The sequence below is a fragment of the Lemur catta genome, chromosome 20, assembly GCF_020740605.2.
Source record: "Lemur catta isolate mLemCat1 chromosome 20, mLemCat1.pri, whole genome shotgun sequence".
NCBI lineage: Eukaryota > Metazoa > Chordata > Mammalia > Primates > Lemuridae > Lemur > Lemur catta.
In genome coordinates, this window is record NC_059147.1 from 24048191 (window position 1) to 24072757 (window position 24567).

The window sequence follows — 24567 nt, forward strand, 5'->3', positions numbered from 1 at the left end:
TGTTTACCGACTCCTCAGTTTCTTTTCTAAAAATCATTTTTTAATTTAGCTTTTTATCAAAATTATATCTATACATAGTTGAGAGAATCAAATAGTTCCACAAGGTCTATAACCCCCATTACATGTTCTGCTCCCCAGAGGTCATACTTTTTAACTCTTTTAACTGATTACTTTTGTATTTATATTTCTAATTAACATGCACATACTGCTAACCTCTTGGTTTTCCAGTTTTAAACATCTACTGATTTCCCATGATGAAGGGTGAGTGTTTAGGTCTCTTATGCACCCTCCCATTCTCCCTGTCACACATTCGTACTTCCTGTCCCCTTTCGCATTTGGCCCAGTGGTTTAATCCCCTGAAAAAAAAATAAATTCCAGCACTTTGGGAGGCTGAGATGGGAGGATCACTTGAGCCCAGGAGTTTGAGACCAGCCTGGGCAACATACCCAGACCTTGTCTCTACAAAAAATAGAAAAATTAGCTGGGCGTGGTGTCATGCACCTGTAGCCAGCCCTATCTACTTGGGAGGCTGAGGTGGGAGGATCGCTTGAGCCCGGGAGTTCTAGGCTGCAGTAAGCTATGATCATGGCATTGCACTCTAGTCTGGGCGATAGAGCTAGACCCTGTCTCAAAAAAAAAAAAAAAAAATCCATTTAACTGTCCTTTCACTGGTTCACTGGGATTTTGGGAGGGAGCAGAAGCCAGAGCCTACATCCAACCATTCATCTTTAACTGGTCATCTATCCCTAGTTCTTAGCATATTGCTTAACACATACATAGTAAGGGTCCAGTAAATATTTGTTGGTTGAATAGAGTCCATCCTCCATCTCTGCAAGTTCTGCATCTGTGGTGCTAATCAAAAATATTCAGAAAAAACCTCTAGTAAAAATAATACAAATGAGAAACAATACAGTATAACTACTTACGTAGCACTTACATTGTATTCATTATTATAAATAATTTATAATGATTTAAAGCAGCAGTCCCCAACCTTTTTGGCACTAGAGACTGGTTTCATGGAAGACAATTTTTCCACAGCTGGGGGTGGGGGAACAAGGGGTTTGGCGGAGCTCAGGCGGTGATGCGAGCGATGGGGAGCAGCTGTAAATACAGATGAAGCTTCCCTGGCTTAGCCTGCTGCTCACTTCCTGCCGTGCGGAAGGGCCCCCCTTCCGCCCACCCCCCCCTTCCTAAGTTTCATGAAAGACAATTTTTCCACGGATGGGGGGGGGGGGGCGGCAGAGCTCTGCGGCCCGGTCCCTAACAGGCCACGGACTGATGCCGGTTGGGGACCGCAGATTTAAAGTACACCGCAGGATGTGCGTAGGTTAAATGCGAACAGCAAGCCATTTCATATAAGGGACTACTCACATTTGGGTATCCACGGGGGTCCTGGAATCAATCCTTGAGGATACCAAGGGATGCCTGTATTAATTAGAGTCACTCTCCTCCTCATCTTTGAAAAAAAAATAGGAACCTGGTCTGTGCCCGCCAATTAATTGTGTGACCTTCCATAAGCCACTTCCACTCTGGAGCCTTAGTCCCCTCCACTGTAAAATAGGAATAATACCTTCTTCAAGTGCCTCGCTCAGTGCCTCCGTATTTGTGGTGTGGCAGGGTTCAATATCAAAGCGACAATTCTTAGAAAGTCAGTGTTTTACTTAGCTTAAATTAGCCTTCACACTTGAATTGCAAATTGGTCCCTAATTAATGCTCTTCACGGCAAGATCTGTGTTTCACCTGACTTGATGCCTGCACAGAGTGAAACCTTCTCGGCTCAGGGACCACCTGGGGCCTACGGTGTGCCAGCGCCCCTCCTCGGCGGGTGGGTCCGGAACGCGCCGCGGGGCCGCGCCGCCGGGGCCGCGCCGCCGGGGCCGCATCTGTGCCAACCCCGCCACGCTCGCCCCTGGCCTGAGAACCAGTTAGTTGCGGGGCTCCCAGACGCCTACCCACCTCTCGTCAGTTCCACACTGTTCTGGCCACCCGGGTGGCGCAGCCCTGCCAGGTTCTCACTGGGAAGTCCCCCAGCCTACCTGTGGGGGACCCCACTTTCTCCAAAGGAGAAACCGAGGCAGCCCTGGGAAAGCAACGCCACGCCCCCTAGGTCCACCGCGACCCCGTCCCCCAGCGCCATTCCTCCCGGGCCCCGCCACCCGCTTTCCAGGACTCCGGCCCGCGCGTGCTAAGGGTGCGGCGCCCCCCAGCCCGCCGCCCGCGTCCCCCGCGCGGCGCAGGTGAGGGCGGGGCCGGGGCGGGGCCGAGGAGCCGACGCCCCGCCCCGCCGCCTCCACCCCGGCTCTCGGCGGAGCGCGGCCGAGCGGCGGGCTGGCCGGCCTCGCCCCGCCCCCTCCCGGCCCGGCGCGCCGGCTCCCGCCTCCTCCGCTCTCCGCCCGCTCCCGCCTCCCCCCTTTTCCGTCGCCGAGGCGGCGGGAGCCGAGCCCGGGCGGACCGAGCCGCGGCCGCAACCGGGCGGCTGGCGCAGGGGCGGCGGGGCGGGCCGCGGGCGGGCAATCGGGCGGCGGCGGCGATGCGGCGGCCCCGCTGAGCCCGCCCGCTCCTGGCGCCGGGAGGCGGCCGCGCGAGGCGGCCCTGGCCGGGCGGCAGCATGCGAGGCGGCGAGGAGCTGGACGGCTTCGAGGGCGAGGCCTCGAGCACCTCCATGATCTCGGGCGCCAGCAGCCCCTACCAGCCCACCACCGAGCCGGTGAGCCAGCGCCGCGGGCTGGCCGGCCTGCGCTGCGACCCCGACTACCTGCGCGGCACGCTCGGCCGCCTCAAGGTCGCCCAAGTGGTAGGTGCCGGGCGGGGCCCCAGGTGCCGGGAGGGCGGCCTAGCCGCGCGCCTTCCCTCCCCGCCCCCGCCGCGGGGGCGCAGGCCTGGCCGGCCTCCGCCGCGTACCGCTTCCCCGGGCTGGACCCCCGCTGCTCGCACCCCCTCTCCCTCGCGGGGTTCCCGGGCCGCCTTCCAGCCTCCTCTGGGGACCCCAGCCTCGGCTAGACCCTGTCCTCTCCAGCCCGGCAGCCTCAGGTGTGCACCTCCTACCTGAACACCTGCCCCGGGGCCTACCTGTCCACTCCCGCCTGCTCTCGGGAGTCCGTTTGGTTACTGGGCTTGGTGGTGCGCAGGGCCTGGCGCCGGGGGTCATGCTGTCCCCAGGTTATTACTGGTCTTAGCAACTTGTGGCAGGTTTTTGGGGCCCGCGCAACCTCCAGTCGGTGCTTCTCTGTTTCTGCTCCAGAGACTTGGGGACGGTGGCTGGATTCCTCCCTGGCACCTAGCAGGGTGCTGGGCATATGGTAGACGCTCAGTCAATATTTGTTGAATGGAGGCATGTAGCCCGGATGCATCTGGGGGGCCCAGATCTGCCCACAGAGTCTCCAGTTCACACTGCAGAGGTTTGAGCCCTCCTAATTAACCTAGAAGACAGAATTGGCATCCTGGAAGCCACTGCCCCAGCACGGTGGCTGGCACTGCCCAATTGGTACCCAGAGTTAAATCACTCTGGGAGGGCAGCCAGTTTTAGATGCAACAGAAACAGAGAACTTTCTGTTGGGCTTGTCCATAGTAGAGTTCATTTCTCAGGGTCCTTAGTTTTAGCTTTCAGGGTGTTCGGGGCAGGGGCCTGCCAGCTCTGTTCTTGTTTTGTGGTTTTGTAACAGGCCTTTCTGGGCAGTTGCTTAGCTCTGTTGTGGACAGGGCAATGCTCCAGTTCAGAAAAACCTGTTTTTCCCTGGAATTCCCTGTCACAGGTAGGCCTTCCTCTGAGGCCCAGCCTCAAAACTTTATAGACTTCTCAGCCAGAGAAGCCATTTGCACGGAGCTGCACTGTATGTGCATTTTGTTTCTCGAAGCATTGGTTCCTCTGTTCTTACTTGAGTGCATAAACAAACATTCCTTGGGAATAATATGTGTGGACACCCTTTAAATAAAGGTCCTGGTGTTTGTGAACTTCGGAATCATGGACTGTTTTATCTTTCTCCTGAGTGAAAGGCTTGTTCTGCTTATTGCCAGAGGGTATTTTTCAAGAGCTTTAAGGAAAGAGAAATGGATCAGGTTATCTGTCTTTAGAATTTCAAGCTGACTTTATCTAGTAAACTGGAATGTTCTCAGAGACGTATTGGCTCTGTAATTAGGCATTGCTGTTAGCTAAGAGAATGGAGGTGGTAGGGGGACGGGTGTAATTGCCCCTTAAAGGAGGCAGCTAGCCAGTGTTTGAGTATAGTATAGATAATCAGAAATGACTAAGAAAAGAGCAGCGCCTGGTCAAGTACCTTGCCTTGTTTACACTGTGGGCCTTTGAAGTAAATGAAACTTGCCACTCTAAGGATCTAGTAAAAGAATTGAAATCCAGTAGCTTGTACAAAGCGTTAGTTATTACCTCATTGCTTGGACTTTGTCACCCAAGGCCAGGGATGGAAGCCAGTGGTATTTATCATTACCTTTTGTTAAGGTACTATTTTGTTGTAGAGCTTTACTTTTAATCTGGAAGAACTTTTGGGCCCAGCCCGTAAAATCTCGCTTAAGTCTCCTATTTGTTTAATCTCTAGACTTTAAACAATGAGAAATTATTCGTCAGCAAGTGAAGGAAAGGGACCTGTTTGAAGGGTATGGCAACTTAACAGTCTTCTGTGTGCTTGGCTTTTTAGCCTTGATAAAAATCCAGGTTTTTAGGGGGAACCCCCCCCCCACAAAATTCCAAGAAATTGGACTGTACATTTAAACTGGGAAAGAAAACAAGAAGTTGTTATGAAGATAGTTCTAAGATGTGACAGAACTCAGATCATCAAGAAATATGAGTAAGTTCTAATTACGTGGTTTTTGAGAAAAATTAGACTTTAAAAGTTTTAGTTTTTATAGACTTTTTGTGGTATGTGGCCTATTGCAATCTGTAGAGCCTTGCTACTCCAGGTGTGGTCCCTAGGCCAGAAACATTGGCATCACCTGAGAGCTTGTTAGAACTGCAGAATCAGTGCCCTTACCCCAGACCTTCTGAATCATCTGCATTTTAACAAGGCCCCCCAGATGATCCACATGTGCATTAAAGTTTTGAGACTTTAAATCATTTTAGGTTTATTACAAAACCTTGCACAGGTGCTAGCAATCAGCTCTCAATAGTAACTTTAAGGCTGAGATTTTTGTGTAAAAGGAGCCTATATCTCCCTCAAAGGAGTAAGAGAATGAGGGAATATGTAAAAGTTAGCACCTAGTTTATCAGGCATTTAATTGATGTATTATAAATGTTAGCAATCATTGTTGCTATTAATATTTCCTGTCTCTAAAGAAACTTTGTGAAAATATCACCAAAAAGGCATAATAATTATATATTTGAAAGATCGTTTACTTCCTTATGATTTAAGTTGACTTGATATTTTAAATGGAATGTCATTTGATAGTAAAACTAATCTGGGATATTATGAAAATTAGTACAGTTGTATAGATGATATCTTTTCAAAATGAAACCTGTACCTATCTCTCTTAGTTGGAGAGAATGTCCACTGTGGTTACATCAAATATTGTGCACTTTTTGGGGGTGGGGGTGGTTTAAACAGCTAATTTAAATTACCTTCTTCCTCAGGAGTGTGAATTCTGTGGGAGCTTATTGGTTTTTAGCTCTCAGACACCATTTCGTGAAATCGTTAATGTAGGCCTTTTGCTTTTGCTTATTGTTTTTGGTTTTTTTAAGAGACAGAGTCTCACTCTGTTGCTCCAGGCTGGAGTGCAGTGCCCGGATCAGAGCTCACTGCAGCCTCAAACTCCTGATCCTCCGGCCTCAGCCTCCCAAAGTGCTGGGATTACAAGGTCGAGCTGCCATACGCAGCCTGTTATTTTTTTAGTCAACTTGGTTGAAAGCAGAGTTTTGCCCTTGGGATGGGAGTGGTGGTGGGCATCTATTACATATACCAGGATGTGACAACAGGCCCTGGATTGGACAAGACTTTTTTTTTTTTCTTAACGGTCCTAAACTAGAGCCGGGCAAGACTTTTTGAATAATAACAGGCATCATTTAGTGAGTGCTTACTCTAACTCTACTATTGTCATCCCCATTTTGTGGATGAGGAAATTGAGGCACAGAGGTTGTGAGTTGTGGTGGAGCTGGGATTTGAACCCAGGCAGTCTGATTTCAGAGTTGCTTTTTACTATCTCCTGAACACACCAATTTGAGCTGTTCTCCTTAGTGAGGGAGACCTCCAGACCAAGGATGTTTCTGTGATCTTTGGGCAGCCTAGTGTCCTTATGGGTGAGTTTTTCCAATGCGAAAGCAATGGACTTAAAAGGTGTTGATTTCTCTTGGGTCGTGTGCTATTCCTATGTGTGTAGCTCCACACTTTTGCCATTGAGGGGGTGGGTCTTTTCAAGGGCATTTCAGTTCCAAAAAGACCCTTCAGGGAGCTCCTGTTGCTTCAGATCTCTTTCTTGAGACCTTCCCACGCCCACTTGACCTTTTGACAATGCACTTGTTTAGGATTTTTTATAACAAAAGCTGGGCAATAGGATATGTTTAAATTAAAATTTTAGCTCTGCTGATCTTGACATCTCAACTTCATCACATCCTGCTTCCTCAGTAATATTATGGAATATGGGTGGTAATGCCTGAGCATTTTAGGAATTGTAAGAATTAAGAGGTTACTGTTTGACTGGTGCTTTCTTAGGTAACTCAAAGACAAATTTGAGTATTTGCATTTCAGGATTGGGGAATGGCATATCTTTTATTTGATGGAAACCTAGTCAGTTTTTCATCTCGAGCCAGTCAACATAGTCCCTGGCTGGTTACTGCTCTTTGGAGGATGTGCTGGGGGGGGGGGGGGGACAGTAAAAAACTGGATCTTTACTAAAATCTAGTGAGAAAATAAGTTATAGAAACTATGCATAGCATTAAATGGCCACATTTACAAAGCTGCAACCTTGGTAAACGACCAGCTGCAGACACAGCAGTGAGCTTATCGGTCCCAAATCCTCTCAGCTGTGTTGGAAGAACTGGTTCAACTGATGTTCAGTAGGGTTGGACTTGGTTTCCTGGTTCTTGAGAGCTGGTCACATGATGAGGCAAACAAAATGACTCATGTCAAACCATGAAGGGGTCAGTGTTTTGTTTACTACTGAAGATTCCTTTGTCCTCCTGGCTCCCACCTATCCTTGCAGATTGCATATGGAAGCATGTGCTGGTGGGCGTAGTGGGTTTCATTACTGTGGCTCCTTGTAAAACAGTCCCATTATCCCTGAGGAAGATTGTTACCTGTAGGAGTTGTCTTCCTGATCAAGGACTTGGAATCAAATTCTAGCAGAAAAGCAAAGTTATATCTACTCTTAAGTTTTTGTGATGATTAAAAATAGTAAAATTATCATCCATGACTTCAGAAGAGGATGTTAAGTTTAGAGTACACATCTGTTTTTACAAAACCAGGCAAAGCAGTTCAAGAAAAGAATACTACAGAACAATATACCTTGTGAACACAGACATAAAAATCCTCAACAAAAAGCTGTAATAGAAAATAAGATCTAGCAAGGTGTAAAGGAATAACACACCAAGCCAATTGTGATTTATCCCAGGAATGAAAGGCCAGTGCAGTTTTAGAAAATAGATGTACACCATATTAACAATTTCAAAGAAAAACACATGGTTATCAGTTGATGCAGAAAAAACATTTGACAGAATTCAACACTCTTTCATGATAAATGCTGTCAGCAAACATGGAAGAGAAGGCAACTTCCTCAACCTGAAAAAGGGCATCTAAAAATATCTACAGCTAACATCATACGTAGTGGGGAAAGAATGAATGCTTTTCTCCCTAAGGTGGGGAATAGGCAATGACATCTACTCTTACTCATATTCAGCATGGTACTAGAAATTCTAACCAGGGCAAGAAAGATAAATAGCAGGCATAGGGATTGGAGAGAAAGAAAACTGTCCCTATTTTCAGATGGCATGATTTGTCTATGTAGATAATCCCATGGGAATCTATAAAAAAGCTCCTGGAACTCATAATGAGTTAGCAAGGTTGCAGGATATGAGGACAACACACAAAAACCAATCATATTTCTATATCCAGCAATAAATCATTGGAAATTGAAATAAAAATCAATATCTGTTACAATAGCTCTGAAAAGAATGAAATACCTAGATATATATCTAACAAAACATGTACAGGATCTGCACACTGAAAACTACAAAACACTGAAGAAAGAAATCAGAGATGGGCCAGATGCAGTGGCCCACGCCTGTAATCCTAGCACTGTGGGAGGCCGAGGTGGGTGGATTGTTTGAGCTCAGGAGTTCGAGACCAGCCTGAGCAAGAGCAAGACCCCATCTCTATTAAAAATAGAAAGAAATTATATGGACAACTAAAAATATATAGAAAAAATTAGCTGGGCATGGTGGCACATGCCTGTAGTCCTAGCTACTTGGGAGGCTGAGGCAGGAGGATCGCTTGAGCCTCAAGAGTTTGAGGTTGCTGTGAGCTAGGCTGATGCCACAGCACTCTAGCCTGGACAACAAAGTGAAACTGTGTCTCAAAAAATAAAATAAAATAAAAAAAGAAAGAAATCAGAGATGATGTAAGTGGGTAGTTATATCTGTTCATGGATTAGAAAACTTGATATAGTTAAAATATCGGTTCTGCTCGTATAATCTCTAGGTTTAACACAATCCCAAACTCCTAGCAGGATTTTTTGTAGATGGAGAAAAAGTGATTCTAAAATTTGTATGAAATGTCAAAGCCAGGCAAAGGGATGGTGATGGCTGATGGAAGCGTGTCAATGCTAATGGAAAACTTCTTCCATTTGAAAGAAATTTACCCGCATTTATTAGTGAAAATGTAATGTTAAAATTAGGAAAAATTTGAAGAAAATCATCTTGGCATGACAGACTCAAATGAAAAGAACTTTGTAGTTTTTTGCTTCCAAAGGCTATATAAGATAACCCTGTGGTATCCCAATTTTTTGCTGTTAGGAAAACTGCACCAGTAAATGTCCTCATGAGTGTAGCCAGGATTCTTCTTTTGGATTTCAAGGAGTGCTTTTACTACATCAGAGGGCAATACCATCACATTTCTGAACATTAAAAAATAATACAGGTTTGATCACTGTTCTTGCCTGCAATATACCTGAAGGGCTAGTTTATTACAGGTCTGCAGTGTGCTCTCCCACAAGTACAGATGCCAGGGAAATGGCAAACTCTATGGGTCCTTGTGGTTCCTCCTGGGCCACAGGACTAAATTCTTTTCTTGACAGCTGGGGAGGAACTTTATTCTTAATTAGAAATTGGTAAGAATCTTTCCCAGGTTATGACACTGCAGAGGATGCTTAGTGGCTCGGACAGGGCTTTTGTGTGTCCTGCCGGGTCCAAGATGCTTCTCTCCTGGTCGAATGGATGCCTTACCTGGGTGTCGGAGAGAGGCCTATTTCCAGCCTGGACGTAGTGCTGGGTGTACCTAGCTGTACCGCACGTGTAGTCTGCCCCATTAAGGACTGATGTATATGTGGCAGCCAGGGTTGGGTGTTTTTTTCCTCAATAGTCCTCCCAGGGCTATTGAAATAACCTGGAAATACCAGCATTTTGGCCATCATCTCCCAGCTGCTCTCACTACCTTTTGTATCCTTATTCCTGGATGTAGCCCCAAGTCCTTTTGTAGGACGATGTCAGATTTCTTTAGAAAATAAAGTGATTTGCTAGAGAATACAGCATGCCTGTAATTGTGATTGTAGATAATAAAATTTCCCAGACCAATTTCCGGTGCTGCCTCATCAGACCATGTATAAGTATATCCTAACTTTTTTTTAAAAAAACTTTCATGAGAAGTGAAAATATCCTAACTTTTAAAAAACGATTTTACTTTCCATTATGAAACATTCCAAGCATTGAAATTACAGCAGTTCGTATAACAAATACCCCTGTACTCACAATGTATCCTGATATTTTTGATGGAAAAACAGGATGATTCCTGGGGGACAGGCTATGTGTGCAAGAAAAGTAACAAGCAGGGTGAGATGAGATGGGATTTGGATTCATGAGCAAGGTGGGACATCAGGGGGCCAGGAAGGAGGAAGGAGGAAGGACAGGCTGGGAGAGGTAGAGAGCAAGGCATCCCTGCCCCGGCAGTGGTCTCAGCGTCTCCTGTGGCTGCAAAGAGCCAATTTAAACTGAACTCAGTTCGAAGTGGTCCAGGGGCTCTAGAGCGAGGGTGCAGCTGGCTGAAGAGGGGGCAGATAAGTAGAAGGGTACAGGATTCAGAAAGTGACCTCCTTGGGGAGAAGATTTTGCTTTTTTTAGTATTTGGAAACTTATTTTTAAGCAGATTCAGTTTTTTTTTTTCTTGTTCTCCTGGATGGTCTCAGTTTCAGTTTTTGATAGGGGAGGTTTTTGTGTGAATAATTCTTCCTTAAACGGGGGCTCAGCCTTCATCCCAGTGCTCCTCATGTGTGGCCTTGTCTCCTTACGTAAAATGATGGGGTCCATCACTGGTTTTCAGAGCGGGGTCCTCTGGGATCCGTAGAGTTTATTAAGGTAGTAATGGGAGACTGACACAATGAGGGATAGGGTACTAATTATATTTCAAAAAGTCTAATATAAACCACGTTAGGCAGAAGGAGGCAAATTTCTTACCTTTGGAATTTTGTAGTACTGATTATTTCATGTTGATCAAGTTTTGATTACTGTTTTGATTAACATACTCCTGCGTTCGTCTTTGCGATTGGGGTTTATTCTACCATCGCTCACCCCCATCCTGAAAATGCCCACTTGGCTCTGTTTTTTGGATTTCTCTCCAAAGAGACCGTCTGTGACCACCGCATCTAAAACAGGACGCTCCCCACCCCTCCTCTGCTTTATTCTTCGTAGCATTTACCAACTGACCAGAATGTCAGCTCCATGAGAGCAGGGACTTTGAGTTCAGGTTCCCTGCTGAATCCCCAGTGTCTAAACCGATACCTGGCACGTAGTAAGACAAACCGTTGGGTGTAATACATATTTAATAAAAGAAAGAAAAGTTGTAGATTATTACTTAACATAGTTTGTAAGGCCCGGGTTTTTGAAAACATGGAATGCATAAGGGAAAAGTAATTACATGTTTATAAATAAATTACTGGACTGTGTTCTAAGTGGAAAATACTGGGGAGAAAGTATGGAAGTAAAATGCCATTGTAATTACTTTTTCTTTTTTTAACTTTAAGTTTTAAAAGAGTATCTACTGCTACTAGGAAACAGAAGCTTTTGCTTAGGAGACAGATTTTTGTAAAAGTTGGGGAAACCATAAGAGGCTTTGCCAAGCTTTTTGCTTAGAAAAGTGTAAAATGAAAACCAAGGCTTCTGTAATTATTATTGAACTTGTCTGCTTTCTGATTAACATATTCAGACAGAGAGTCACTCATATCTGCCAAGACAGAATCTTCTGAGAACCTTTAGAGGAGACACTTTACATGTTAAAAAAAAAAAAAAAAGAAGTCCCAACTGGGATTGAGGCTGAAGGCCATAGTGGTTGTTTTTATAAGCTTTCTGATTAAAATAAAAGAGCAGCAGTTCCATGGGGCCTGAAGAGGGAGGCCAGCGATCTTCAGTGAAGGCTGGAGAGGGCTCTGAGAAATCCTGTAATCCAGAATTTTGTTGCTGAAAATGTCAAATGATTAAATTCGAGAATGAAATGAGTTAATAAACACTTAAAGTGTTCAGCGTTTAATCAAATGTAGATAGTTCTGGATGGTCTCGTCATTGCCACTGTGATTTGATGAGTGGCCCAGTGGAAGCCTTCATTTTTGTGGTTTCCCATTTATTCCAGCACAGCTATGAAAAACAGTTTAAAGCTAAAAGATCTTTGCGCCAGTGGGGGGAATAAAACCCCAGGAACGATGGCTTTTCCAGTGGTAGTTGCTTCTTTGGCTTGTCTACTTTCTCTCACTCATTTTCAGGCCAAACCCTATAAATGTGTATAATTTGAGATTAAGAGTTGGCTAAATAACCTGAGAGTTCAATCAAGATCAGTAACTAGATGTCAGTAATAATTGTAACATATTTACTCCTTTAATTAGTAATAATCGAGCCTCGGATAAACCTCATTGGCTATAATACTGCCACTGCACAAAGCTATCTGCCCCCTTAAAAAAAAAAAATCCATACTTTATATATATTTGAGTGCCTAGGCTGGGCACTCAAATATAAATTGGACTCAAGGAATGTCACTGGTACGAATTGCAATGTGCATAAGCATAAAATACACACTGGATTTTGAAGATTTATTAGGAAAAAACAATGTGAAATATCTAATACTTTTTTGTATTGATAACATATTGAAATGATAATATTTTAGATATATTGGGTTAAATAAAATATACTATTCAAATTAATTCCACCTGTTTCCTTTAACTTTGTAAAATATGTCTATTAGAAAACTTGGAGTTGCACGTGTGGCTCACGTATTTCTGTTGGATGTCGCTGGGTTAGAGGGTGTGAGGAATGGCTTTGACAAGTGAGATTATGGCAGCAAGGCCTGGTAAGAGACTTTGAGTAGATCAGGTGAGAAAAGAAGGCCCACCTGGTCTTTTGGCAGTTCGGATGGAAAGGAAATGACACATGGGGGAGAGTTAAGAGGTAGCATTTATGTTTCATTACATTTCTTGTTTTTATTTTACAATACATTAAACTCATTTCTCAATCAAGAACATGATATTAAAACTAATGTTATGGTGCATTACTGTGTGTTAGGTTGCTAAATATATTATACTACTAAATGTTCCCATTTTACAGATGAGGAAACAGAGGCTTATTGGGGTCAATAACTCACTAGTAAGTGGGGAGCTATGCAGTCTTCCTTCAGAGACCACACTTGGAACCCTTGTGTGAGCTTTTGTTTCTGCAACCATTAGGCAGATCATGAGCATTGTTCCAGCATCACGTGTCTGTCCTATCCTACGGTGACTTGGTCCACTTCTGTTGTCCCCTCTGCTGGCACTGTGCCTGGTGTGTCTGCCAGCCTCAAGAGAGCCCTCTGGCTCCCAGTTCTTGTATGATTCATGGGTCACATCTCCGCTGGAGACCATGTTCCTGGTAGAGAGGTGAAAATTGAGACTGGATTATCTTCCTCTTTGCCAGCAGACTTCACAGTGTTGGGGACTGGAAGAATTATTGACCTGACGTTGGCACCCTTTTGGACTTATTTGTGGGTACTAAATGGTAATTTTTTAAAGATAAAATTGTAACTCATACAAATATAAAATATTTTATTAATCAGTGAGGGAACCAATAAGATGTTACAATCTGTTCAAAGGAAAATTCAAAGAGCAGACACACATATATTCCATGAAATGAATTTCAAGTAGATGCAACTCTGGCTTGGAGGGGAATCAGTTGTTTCTCTACCAGACAGAATTCATTTCCCTATTTATAGATAAGGATCATTTGCATTGCTGTCAGTTATATATAACTTAACAGAATTATAAAATAGCTCACAGGCACAAATTCTGTAGGATCAGATAACTTGGAAAGTTATGTTCTACCAAGGCCTACTTTTCCACTGAAGAGACTCCATAATTTTCTTGGTCCATGTCAAAATCTTTCACAATTTATCTTGAGATGGGGACTGTATGGGGAGAGGGGGCGGGGTGGGCTGGATTTTTATCCAAGCCAAGTGTTAGAGCCTCCTGATTTCATTGGTCTCTTTCCTTTCCTCTGTTCCTCCTGCTGAAGGGGGATCCCTGCATGTCTGGGTTGCTGGAGGAACATCCTTTATGGCCTCCTGCTCCCCACTCTCGATTTCCCTGTTGTTGTTCTCATTTTTCTCTGGTCACTTTTCTTCAGAAAAATAGACCTCGATTACCTACACTTAGGGCCATGGCCTTTTGGCCTGGGCCTGGCCTTTACGGGCCTGAGTCAGGCCAGAATGGTTAGGAGAGTACAGGTGAGAGCGTTACCTGCTGCCTCAGGGTTGGTGCGAGATTCAATGGAAAGCGCTCAGCGTGGAGCCTGGTCGTGAGAAGCACTTGGTGAATGTTACCTGTTACTGTTAAGGCGCTGATGGGCCCTGCCTCATCTAGCCAGGTTCTGGCCCAGTCACTTTCCTACTCAGGTTCTTTCCATGAAAATCTGCCAGCCTCAGCCTGGCTGGAAGCTCCTCATCACCTCATGGTAACAGGCTGCTGCAAGGCCACTGCGCCCTTTTCACAGCCTGGAGACGTCCTATTAGTGAGTGGGCTGGGTGAGGCAGTGCCCTGTGTCCCTTTTGCTGACCTCCTTTCCCCCACCCCTCTTCCTGCTGGTTCTACCATGCCTGGCCTCACTGGTTTTTCTTTGCTCTGGTTAATGTCCTGTGTCCTGTGTTGTCCTATGATGAAGCACTAGCTTCATTATAAACTAGCTCACATTGTATAGGTCCCTCACTCTCTGGATACCGGCTTTCTGAATAGATTTGAATAATGAAGAATACTTATGTTCTATTGTAGTAACTTTATAAGCATCTGCATGGCAGAGACCTAGTTTTCCTCTGCTCAGTGCTCACAGTGAACCCTTAGCTGCTTGGTGAGCACTTGCGAGCTCATCCAAGTTCAGTTTGATGGTGATTTTGGAACAAGTCCCAAATCCAGGAAGAAAAGAAAAACAACTAATTCATGTTGAAGGTGAATGCATGGGATAAATCAATCATGGAGCTTCACGATGGCTCAAACAGTCAGAAATTCAAGGGTTTTATACTCAAAGGGATCTTGTGGCCATCCACGCTTGCCTCTTCCTTGTTTTATGGGTGAGGAATCTGACCCCTAGAGAAGTTGTGACTTGCTGGTGCTACCTGGTTGGTGGGTGGCCCTGGAACTTGAGCCTCAATCTCCCATTCTTTCCCTGTGCTTTGCTGCTGCTGCTGTAGGGGCAGAGGTTTGATCCTTTCCATGAAGCCAGATGTGGGACAGTTCTGTGAATCTTGATCATTTTTCTTATCCATTATATGATTATGGGGAGAGACAGATGAATTGTGAAGAGCCTTAGGCATTTTTTTAGGATAGTAATTTAGGAAAGACGATGACAAAGTCTTTGTCATCTGTTTAAAGGGCAGGTATTTAACCAGCCCAGGCCAAGTGAACGTACTGGGGCAGGCAGCATACTTGGGCGCCCCAAGGTTTGGATTGTAACAAAACCCTGGTGTTGGATATAATTCTGCCTTTTAGTTCCATAATTCCTATGGCAGTAAAGTGAGATCAGGATAATTTGCCAGCAAACTTTTCCATATTCCTTTTAGAATATTGCTTTAGAGATGAAACTGGGGAAACAGGTAGATAATTCTACATGGCTGTTTGCATGGTCCTGCAGTGTGTGATGTTGGAGGAGGTGGTGAGGATGTCACTGGTGGTTTGTTGCTCAGTGCTGACTTGAGAAGGTAGTTGGGGAGTCTCTGTTCATGCCCATGCCTCACCTTCACTAGATGCTTTGGAAAAGCTTCAGCTGTTGGTCTGGGACTTTGGGGGCCCAGGGACTGCCAAGCTGAGAGAGTGAGGGAGGCTGAGATCCAGGTTGCAAGCTCTGCTTGCCAAGCCCTATGCCCTGGCGCTGGACAGTGTCCATTGTGAGGAGAGATTGCCTGTTCCCAATTCATCAGCCCAGAGGAGGTGCCATTTTTAATTTGCTATCCTCTTGCCAAGCTCAGTTCCCACCCAGACCGGGGTCTGTTTCTTATTGGCATAAAGGTGCTATATGAAACAGCTTATGTCTTAATTATTTAATCAGGAAACTGTTTTTTTTTTTTTTTTTTCTTTTTTTTTAAGAGACTGCGTCTCACTACATTGCACAGGCTGGAGTGCTGTGGCTATTCACACGTGCAGTCATGGTGCACTATAGCCTCAAACTCCTGGCCTCCACTGATGCTCCCACCTCAGCCTCCCAAGTAGCTGGGACTATAGGCTCATGCCACCATGCCCAGCAGGAAACTTATTTTAGATACATGGCTTAGCTGTGATACTAAGCTAGATAGGAGAGTGTATTTTAAAGCAAGACTAAATAAAGCAAAAATGTAAACTTTAAATATTTTCCAGATACACTATTTTGAATAGAGTTTTTTTGCATTAAGAATATGCAGCACCTCTCAGCATTTTGTGTGGTCCTCTATGAGGTGTGTAGGTGATGTGTTCAATACCAAATGACTGACTAAATACAGATAAGCAGGTAACCTGCTGACTCATTTCAGCAAGAGCTTTTGTTGAAATTAAAAACCCTCAGTTCTGCTCAGGACCCAAGTTATCAAAATACTTGTCAAGCAGTTGATGTTGTATGATGGGTAGTAGAGGTCGATGCAGAGAATCATTAGAGTTTCCACTCCCCTTGTTCCTTTCTGGGAGTGCTCATGGAGGGGCCTTTGTGACTGACTGGGTGTTCTGGGGCCGTGCCCACCCCTGCAGTGTTGGGCTGAGTTGCCAGGAGCAGATACATGGATCGTTTTGGGTTTACTGCAGGACCCACTGGTAAACCAAGCCTTTGAGGGAACCCTGGAAGGACCAAGCAGCCGGGCCTCATGAATCTTGGAGGTTTCACTTGAGTCAGTGCTTCACCCAAAGAGAGTCAGCTTTTCTTTCGATCTGCCTGGTCCAGGACAGTCTGTGGCCCCTGGGCTCCAAAGGGCCCGTGTCCTCCCTTCACAGACCAGGCTGTGAGCTGATCACCTCTGAGAGAGGACTTGGTTCTGCCCAGCTCCGTGTTGGCCGCGCTCTAGGCTGAGGCCAGCCAAGTGCTCGGTCCCCTGCTAGCTCATGGAGGGGACGGGTCCTTCAGGCTTGCAGAGGCTTGAGAGCACCGACTGCTTTGGGGACAAAAACTGGCTGGTGGGGTGCAAGGGCAGTGGCCCCACTGTGGCGGGCAGCCTGTGGCACTTTGTCTCAGGTCGCAAAGGCCTGGCCACCACTGACCTGGAAGAATCCCATGAGAGACTAGCGAAGGACCTCAGAGGAAGTTGTAAACCGTTGAAAAGGAAGGTGGTGTTCTCAATAAAACGCAAATCCCCTGTTTGGTTGCTGCCAAGAAGAGAAAACTGGCTGAGGAAGATACTATTAAATATATTTTAAAGTAAATAGACTGCAAGGAGGAGTATGTTAAGAACATTGCTGCCTAGCTTGTTTGCAGTGGGAAACACAATCTCTTGCTTTAAGGAATGTCATATTAAGAGGCCCAATGGAACAAACCACAGTTCACTGTTAAGTAGTTGCACAAAAGTACAGGACAGCATTCAGAATCTGCTATGTATACACTTAGGTAACTTCGGTAAATAATAGCATAACCCCACAAAGCAACTCTTAAGGGTTGAGGAATGATACAAGAATGCTTAGCAAAGTTGCAGGCGTTGTTTTCTGAAATATTTATATTATAAATGTATTCTGATAGGTTATACATTTGAAATGTTCATCACTGATCTGCCTGCTCTCTCTGATGCTAACTTGCTGGTTGTGGTTGAATTCCGGAGAGCATCTGACTGTCTATTTGGGTGGAGCTTTCTCAGCTAGGCCAAGTTAAGGTGCCTGGCCAGCCTGTGGGTTGGTGTCCTGGGGTCAGGTGCCCTCCTCCTTGTGCACACAGGGTCCTGAGCATGGCCCCTTGTGCAAGGAACAGCCTAGAGTCACTTCCCTTGGGGATGGGAGGGAGGGCAAGCGAGGGGAGAGAGATGGAACAGTTAGATCTAGAAGGTGTCGATGAGCACACTGACCTTTCCCCATGAAACCACTGTTACTCTCTCCATCACAAGCTCTGCCCTTTTCCTTCACATCTCTTCCAAATTGTCTGCCTCCCCCGGGCCCACTGCCTTTGCTCCATCTCGGGAACCCTCTGCCTCTTCACCTGCATTCACAGTCCTCCTTCTATCCAGCCACCTTTGCTACTTGCCTGATTCCTAACCCCCTTCTGTATTTGGAGACTCCTGAAGTTACTATTTCTCTCTGAAAAGCTTTCCCTATTTCTACTCTTTTTTTTTTTTTTTTTTTTTTTGAGACAGAGTCTCACTCTGTTGCCTTGGCTAGAGTGCTGTGGCATCAGCCTAGCTCACAGCAACCTCAAACTCCTCGGCTCAAGCGATCCTCCTGCTTCAGCCTCCCAAGTAGCTGGGACTACAGGCATGTGCCACCATGCCCGGCTAACTTTATATATATATATATATATATATATATTTTTTTTTTTTTTTAGTTGTCCATATAATTTCTTTCTATTTTTTTTTTTTTTTAGTAGAGACGGGGTCTTGCTCTTGCTCAGGCTGGTCTCGAACTCCTGAGCTCAAACGATCCTCTTACCTTGGCCTCCCAGAGTGCTAGGATTACAGGCGTGAGCCACCGCGCCCGGCCCATCTTTCCTATTTCTACTCTTCATTCTCCAGCTGCACATCTGGTAGTGTCTTTTGGGACTCTGGTACTATATGAGGCTTACCAACCTCCTTTGTGTCAAGGAGCTTACGGTCAAGTCGTACATACATTTGTCTGTAATATAAATATCTGATTTTTAACTTGAATACTATTTTCCAAAATGAGAAAAAACTTTCTCATTGTAAAAGTATTTGTGTCCATTTTTTTTAAAAATCAGACTATTGTAGAAAAATGAAGTAAAAAATAAAAATACTTATGTTCTCATCAGCTACAGAGGACTTCCATTAACATTAGGGGCAGTATTGTTCTAGACTTTTTTCCTGTGTGTGCATACTTGTAAAAATGGGATATTATACATGCTGTTCTATAACTTGCTTTTGGATATGATGTAGAATGATATTTGGAATTATAGGTTTACATTGTTGCTTTTAACAACTTTTTATGGAAGAACAGTACACATACAGAAAAGTTGCACCAGTCATAAGTATACAGCTCACATCTGAACATTATGCTTCATCCTCCCTTGTCTGCTAGATTTTGTTTTTTGTTTTGGTTGCCATTTTCAGATTCATTCTTCACATTATATTTGTTTTGTTTCATGAGTGAGTGGCAAAATTGAAGGCTTTATTCTCAATTTTGAATCTGGAAGAAATAACTAAAGCTAATTCAGAATTTGTCATATGTCTGTTTTTCCTTCTTTTTTTTTTTTCCTTTATGACTTGGACAGTGCAATGTCATATGTTTTTTAATTAAACAAAAAACCTAATAAGGGAATGCACAACATTTTCTTTGTTGCATAAAACTGGCAAATGTTTGAGCTATAGAGGTTTGGGCACATGCCAAGGATGTTGGTGGTCTCCACGTGCTGCATTTTTTAAATTAGCCGATAGTAAATTGACTTTTTTTGGTGTATAGTTCTCTGAGTTTTTAATATATATATACACATTTGTGTAGCCACTACCATAATTAGGATGCAGAACAGTTTCATCCACCTGCAAAACTTCCTCTTCTCTCTCTTTGTAGTTACATCCAATTCTTGGCAACCACTCATCTGTTTCTCATTACTGTAGTTTTGAGTTTTTGAGAATATCATAGAAATGGAATCATGCAGTATGTACTTGTGAGACTGTCCTTCATTCAGTGTAATGCATTGGAGATTCATTCATGTTGATGTCTTTCTCAACAGTTCATTCCTTTTTATTGCTGAATAGTTTTCCGTTGTAGGTACTTACCATGGTTTCTTTACTCGTTCACTTGTTGAAGGACACTTGAGTTGTTTGCAATTTTTGGTGATTATGTATGGAGCACCTGTAAACACTCATATACAGTTTTTGTGTAAACATAGGTTTTTATTTTGCTAGGGTTAACACCAGTGAAATTCAGTTTATCAACCTTTTTTCTTATGGACTATGCTTCTGGTGTCATATTTAAGAACTAGTCTCAGGTTATAAAGGTTATATTTCTTTACTGAGACTTTGTCTTTCCATTTATTTTAAGAATGTGCATCCTTGGATTATTTTATTATAGCTGATTTATTATCTGATAATCCCAACAACTGACATCTCAGCATTGGCATCTGTTAATTGCCTTTTTCCATGTGAACTGAGGTTTTCCTGGTTCTTTGTGTGTCAAGTAATTTTGAATTATATCATGGACATTTGATTGTTACGAGACTCTGGTCTTGTTTAAATCCTACGAAGAATGCTGATTTTTGTTCTCTTTTAGAAGGCAGTCAGCCTGGTTGGATTGAGAAGGCAAGTTCTGACCAGCATTTTGTGGGGTGAAGATTCAATGTCAGTTCTATTTCAAAGCCCTTGCAGTGCTCTTTGGATCTTTCCTTCACGCATGCCACCCAGTGGCCAGTCTGGGACCTGGACGGTGACCTGTCCCATAGTTCAGTTTCTTAGTATTCTGTTTAGGGTCAGATGCACATACGTACAGCTGGTGGTGAGCCCAGGAGTTTGTAAACTTTATGGGTTTGATTTTTTGGTTTATAAACAGGTATTTATGGAACTTTATGGGTTTGCTTTCTCTTTTTGCTAACTGCTTGGTACTTTCTAATACTTAAAACTCCCCCTTTTAGTTCTGTTGCCTAAAAGCTGGCATTTTAGTTACTCTGTTGTACACTTGCCATAACTTTGTCCATGGCCTAGGCCACATGGTGGGAGGACAGGGAAAAAAAGCAATGGAAAGGGGGTTCACTTGCCCTCCTGGAACTCTGGTTCCTCTGAATCTATTCCCTCAGAGTTTCGGGCATCCTCAGTCTGTTGCTGCAACCTCTCTGCCACTGTAGGATTGCCTGGGGTCTGGAATATAAGAGAGAATCAAGGAAAAAAAAAAAAACCAGGATTGTCCCCAGTGTCTATGAGTGTTAGGAATCCCCTTGCCCACTTCCCCAGCCAGAACTACAGGGCTTGTCCTGGAATCTGTCTACACTTGGTTCCCTGTTCTGGGTTCGAGGCTGCCTATGAACCTGAGCTGGAGAATACTAGAGGAAAAATAGGAACCTGACTGTTGGTTCAGTGGTGCTTTGAATTCTGGTCCTTTTCCCCATCTGCCTACTCTTGTTTATTTTTCAGAGTCCTGGAATAGCTGCTCCTTGCACTGTTTCCAGATTTGACAGCAGCATTCAGTGGGAGAGACAGGCTGGATCATACCTACTACATTAACTGGAACTGGAACTCCAAAATTGTGATATTTGGAAGGTTTCTAATTTGTTTTTATTGTCAGTTTTTATTGTCTATTAGCCAAATAGGCTTTGGCTTACAGGCTGCCTGGGCCCTGGTTTGCTTAGACTAGAGATGACTCACAGTGCTATGGTGTTTTGGTTTATTGTTTGTTTTGTTTTTGTAGTAAGGAAATGTTTTAAATATCACTCTGGGGTATTCCTGGCAAGTGCAAGGAATCATATAAAAGTATCCATTTTAATAAGGTTTGGACTTAACATCTTTCATATTAATGAACAGACTTCTGCCTGTGGGTGTGAAAACACAGCACTCTAGAAAAGGTTTGTGGCCACTCAGCTTAACCCCCAACCGAAAATGAAGAGTCTTTTCCTTTATCCCTCACTGACAAGCATTTAGCTTTAGTGTGACTGATGTCACCTAAAATTACCAGGTCTGTTCTCATGTGGCTGCTTTTATCAAACCGGTTCTCCCCTTTTCTATATTCCTATAGCTGAATCTTCGAGCTGTAAATTTATGCTGGGAGAGGCCACCTATGGCACCAGTCTAGCTGGTATTGGGATAATTTTGAAGTTTATCATCTTACAGATTAACAATCTCAAGTCTGTTATCCACAGATATTGCAGGTGACAAGCTACCTTTGTATTTTTTCTCCCAAATAATGTCTGGAAGCTTAAGTGGCTCTTCACCTGAGCCTGTATTCTAGGCTGACACGGAACATGAATTATTACCCCTTGGATAGTGTCCAATTGCCTGTAGATGTGGTTTAGTGTTCACTCATTAGATGCCTGTTCATTCCCGGTTGGTGGTCAGTCACTGCCCAGCTATTTTACTGAGTATCCAGTCAGGGGTGATGGAGCAGGAACCAGCTACACGTGATTCCTGAGACAGGCCCCACAGGGCAGTCACCTGGCAGAAGCGAGGAACAGGCTGTCTGTGGGGCATGTCTGCATTCAGCACAGTTCGCAGGAGAGCGCAGGGCTGACTGTGGCTTTGAGGAGGCGGCGGGAGGCCTGCAGGGAGAGCCTGACCGTGGAGGGTCAGGAAGGACTTCCTAGAGGAGCTTGCAGTTATCTTTTTATCTGCTTGCTTTTAAATTACTTTTTAAAGAAACCACACAAGTAATACCAATGTATTTTAAGGAGAAAAATCAGAAAATATCAGCGAGTTAAAAGAAGAAAATAAATTTCCTGGACTCTTACTAATCCAAGATAAGCACTGTTCTCATTGTAACACTTTTGTCTAGGTGTGTGTTTATTCATGTGTGTGTGCATATATATAACAAATATAAATTGCGTTGTAACGTGGTTTGGTTGGTTAATGCATGCCTCTTTAATAAAATAGGCTTTACAGAATTTTTAATTTTTTTTTAAATTTACATATTATAAATTTCACTTTTTATGGTGTACAGTTCTGTGAGTTTTGACAAATATATAGTCATATGTCCACCACCACAATCAAGGTACAGAATAGTTTTATCACATACACCCTGTCCCCGCCAGATTGTGTCATGCTGCCCTTTTGTTGTCAGCCCCTCCCTCTACCCCTGGCAACCAGTGATCCTATTTCTATTCCTATAGTTTTGCCTTTCCAGGAATGTCGCATGAATAGAATTGTACTGTATGTAGCTTTTTTTGTTTTTTTTTTTTTAAGAGATGGAATCTCAGTCTGTCGCCTGGCTAGAGTGCAGTGGCACCATTGTAGCTCACTGCAACCTCGAACTCCTGGGCTCAACTCCTCCTGCCTCAGCCTCCCAAGTTGCTGGGATTATAGGCGTGAGCCAGTGCACCCCACTGTATGTAGCCTTTTGAGTCTGGTTTTTTTTTTTTTTTTCACTTCACATAATGCATTTGAGATTCATTTTTGTTATGTATATCAATAATTCATTCTTTTTTAGTGCCGAGTAGTATTCCGTTTTGTGGATGTACCACTATTTGCTTATCTATTCACCCATTGAGGGACATTTGGATTGTTTCCAGTTTTTGGCGATTATGACCAGTGCTGCTATAACATTTGCATATAGGTGTTTGTGTGATCATAATTTTTATTTCTCTAGGGCAAATACCTAGGAATGGGATTGCCAGACTATGTGGTAAGTGTATATTGAACTTTTTTTTATTTTTATTTTTTTAGAGACGGGGTCCTACTATATGCACATCAGTAAATGTAGAGGCCGCTTGTCTTACTTTTAGTGAGGCTAAGGTTGATTGGTGGGTGCCTGATCCATCGATTTGAAATTCCTCATCAACCTTTTACCGAATGGCTTTAAAAGCCACTGATGATCATGGCTTAGGTCAGCCATTCTCATTGGGGGTGGGAGATTTTGCCCCTTCCAGGGGACATTTGACAGTATCTGTAGACATTTTTGGTTGGGGGTGGGGGGAGTACTGGCACCTAATGGGTGGGGGCCAGCAACGCTGCTAAACATCGGACAACGTACAGACAGCCTCCCACAACAAAGAGTTACCTGGCTCAAAATGTCAATAGTGCCAAGGTTGAGAAACTTTGTTCTGGAATCCAGTGTGGTATCAGGATTTTGGAAAGAATCTCAGATGAACCAAGTATATGAACCACTGGCATAGATCAAGAGCTATAGGAAATCAGAGAGAGATGAAACTGGTTTGGGCTGAGGAAAGAGCCAGAGAAAGCTTTAGTGCAAGAAGGATGACTTGAATGGGAGTCAGGAGGATGACTTTGATAAGTAAACAGACAGAAGAAGAGTATTTTTTGGTTGAGTCCAGCAAAATTAATGTCCTGTAGTTTTCAGATGGATTGAAAATCCAGGCCTAGATCATAAATGATGAGATTTTCTAATTCTTTCATCCCTTCTACATTTATTAGCTGGAAGTCTATAAGAAACTTTTCCTTATTATCCATTTGTTTATCCTGAAATACAGTTTGTATAGGAAAGGCAAAGCAAATGCTTGATTCTTTTCATTTTATTTTTATTTAGAGATTGGATCAAGTTCTGTTGCCCAGGCTGGATTGCAGTGCTGTGATCATAGCTCACTGTAGCCTCGAACTCCTGGGCTCAAGCAATCCTCCTGCCTCAGCCTCCTGAGTAGCTGGGACTACAGGCATGCACCACCATGTCCAGTAAATTTTAAAAGTTTTTGTAGAGATGGGGTCTTGCTACGTTGCCCAGGCTGGTTTTGAACTCCTGGCCTCAAGCAATCCTTGCACCTTGGCCTCCCTAAGTGCTGGGATTGCAGGTATGCACCATTGTGCTTGGCCTCTTTTCCTTCATTAATTTTCCTAATAACAAGCTGATGTTTTAACAGCCTCCAAAGGTGGACAATGGTTTTCCCCCTTTGTAATGTCAATACAAACGCGGGGATTTTTATATATTTAATATATCTCAATATTTTGTGGTCATTTAAAAAGACTTTGAAATATTATAATTTCAGACTTAAAGGTTGCAAGAGTAGTTCAAAATAATATATGCGTTCACCTAGATTCTCCAGATGTTAACTTTTTACCACATTAGCTTTATCTTCTCTTTCCCCCTTCCTCTGTCCCTCTGTGTGTTTATAGATGCATATGCATATGTATATTTATATGATATTTTAAGTCTTTT

General features: G+C 43.9%; 1 protein-coding gene across 1 annotated transcript in view; it reads left to right on the top strand.

Annotated features, from left to right (window-relative positions):
- Window positions 1-2446: 2446 nt before the first annotated feature.
- Window positions 2447-24567, top strand: part of CMTM4 (CKLF like MARVEL transmembrane domain containing 4) — a 49858-nt gene continuing 27737 nt past the window's right edge. Inside the window, exon 1 of the mRNA XM_045533295.1 lies at window positions 2447-2794. Coding sequence (XP_045389251.1) covers window positions 2609-2794 — 186 coding nt within the window. The 5' untranslated portion in view covers window positions 2447-2608. The remainder of the gene's footprint in view (window positions 2795-24567) is intronic.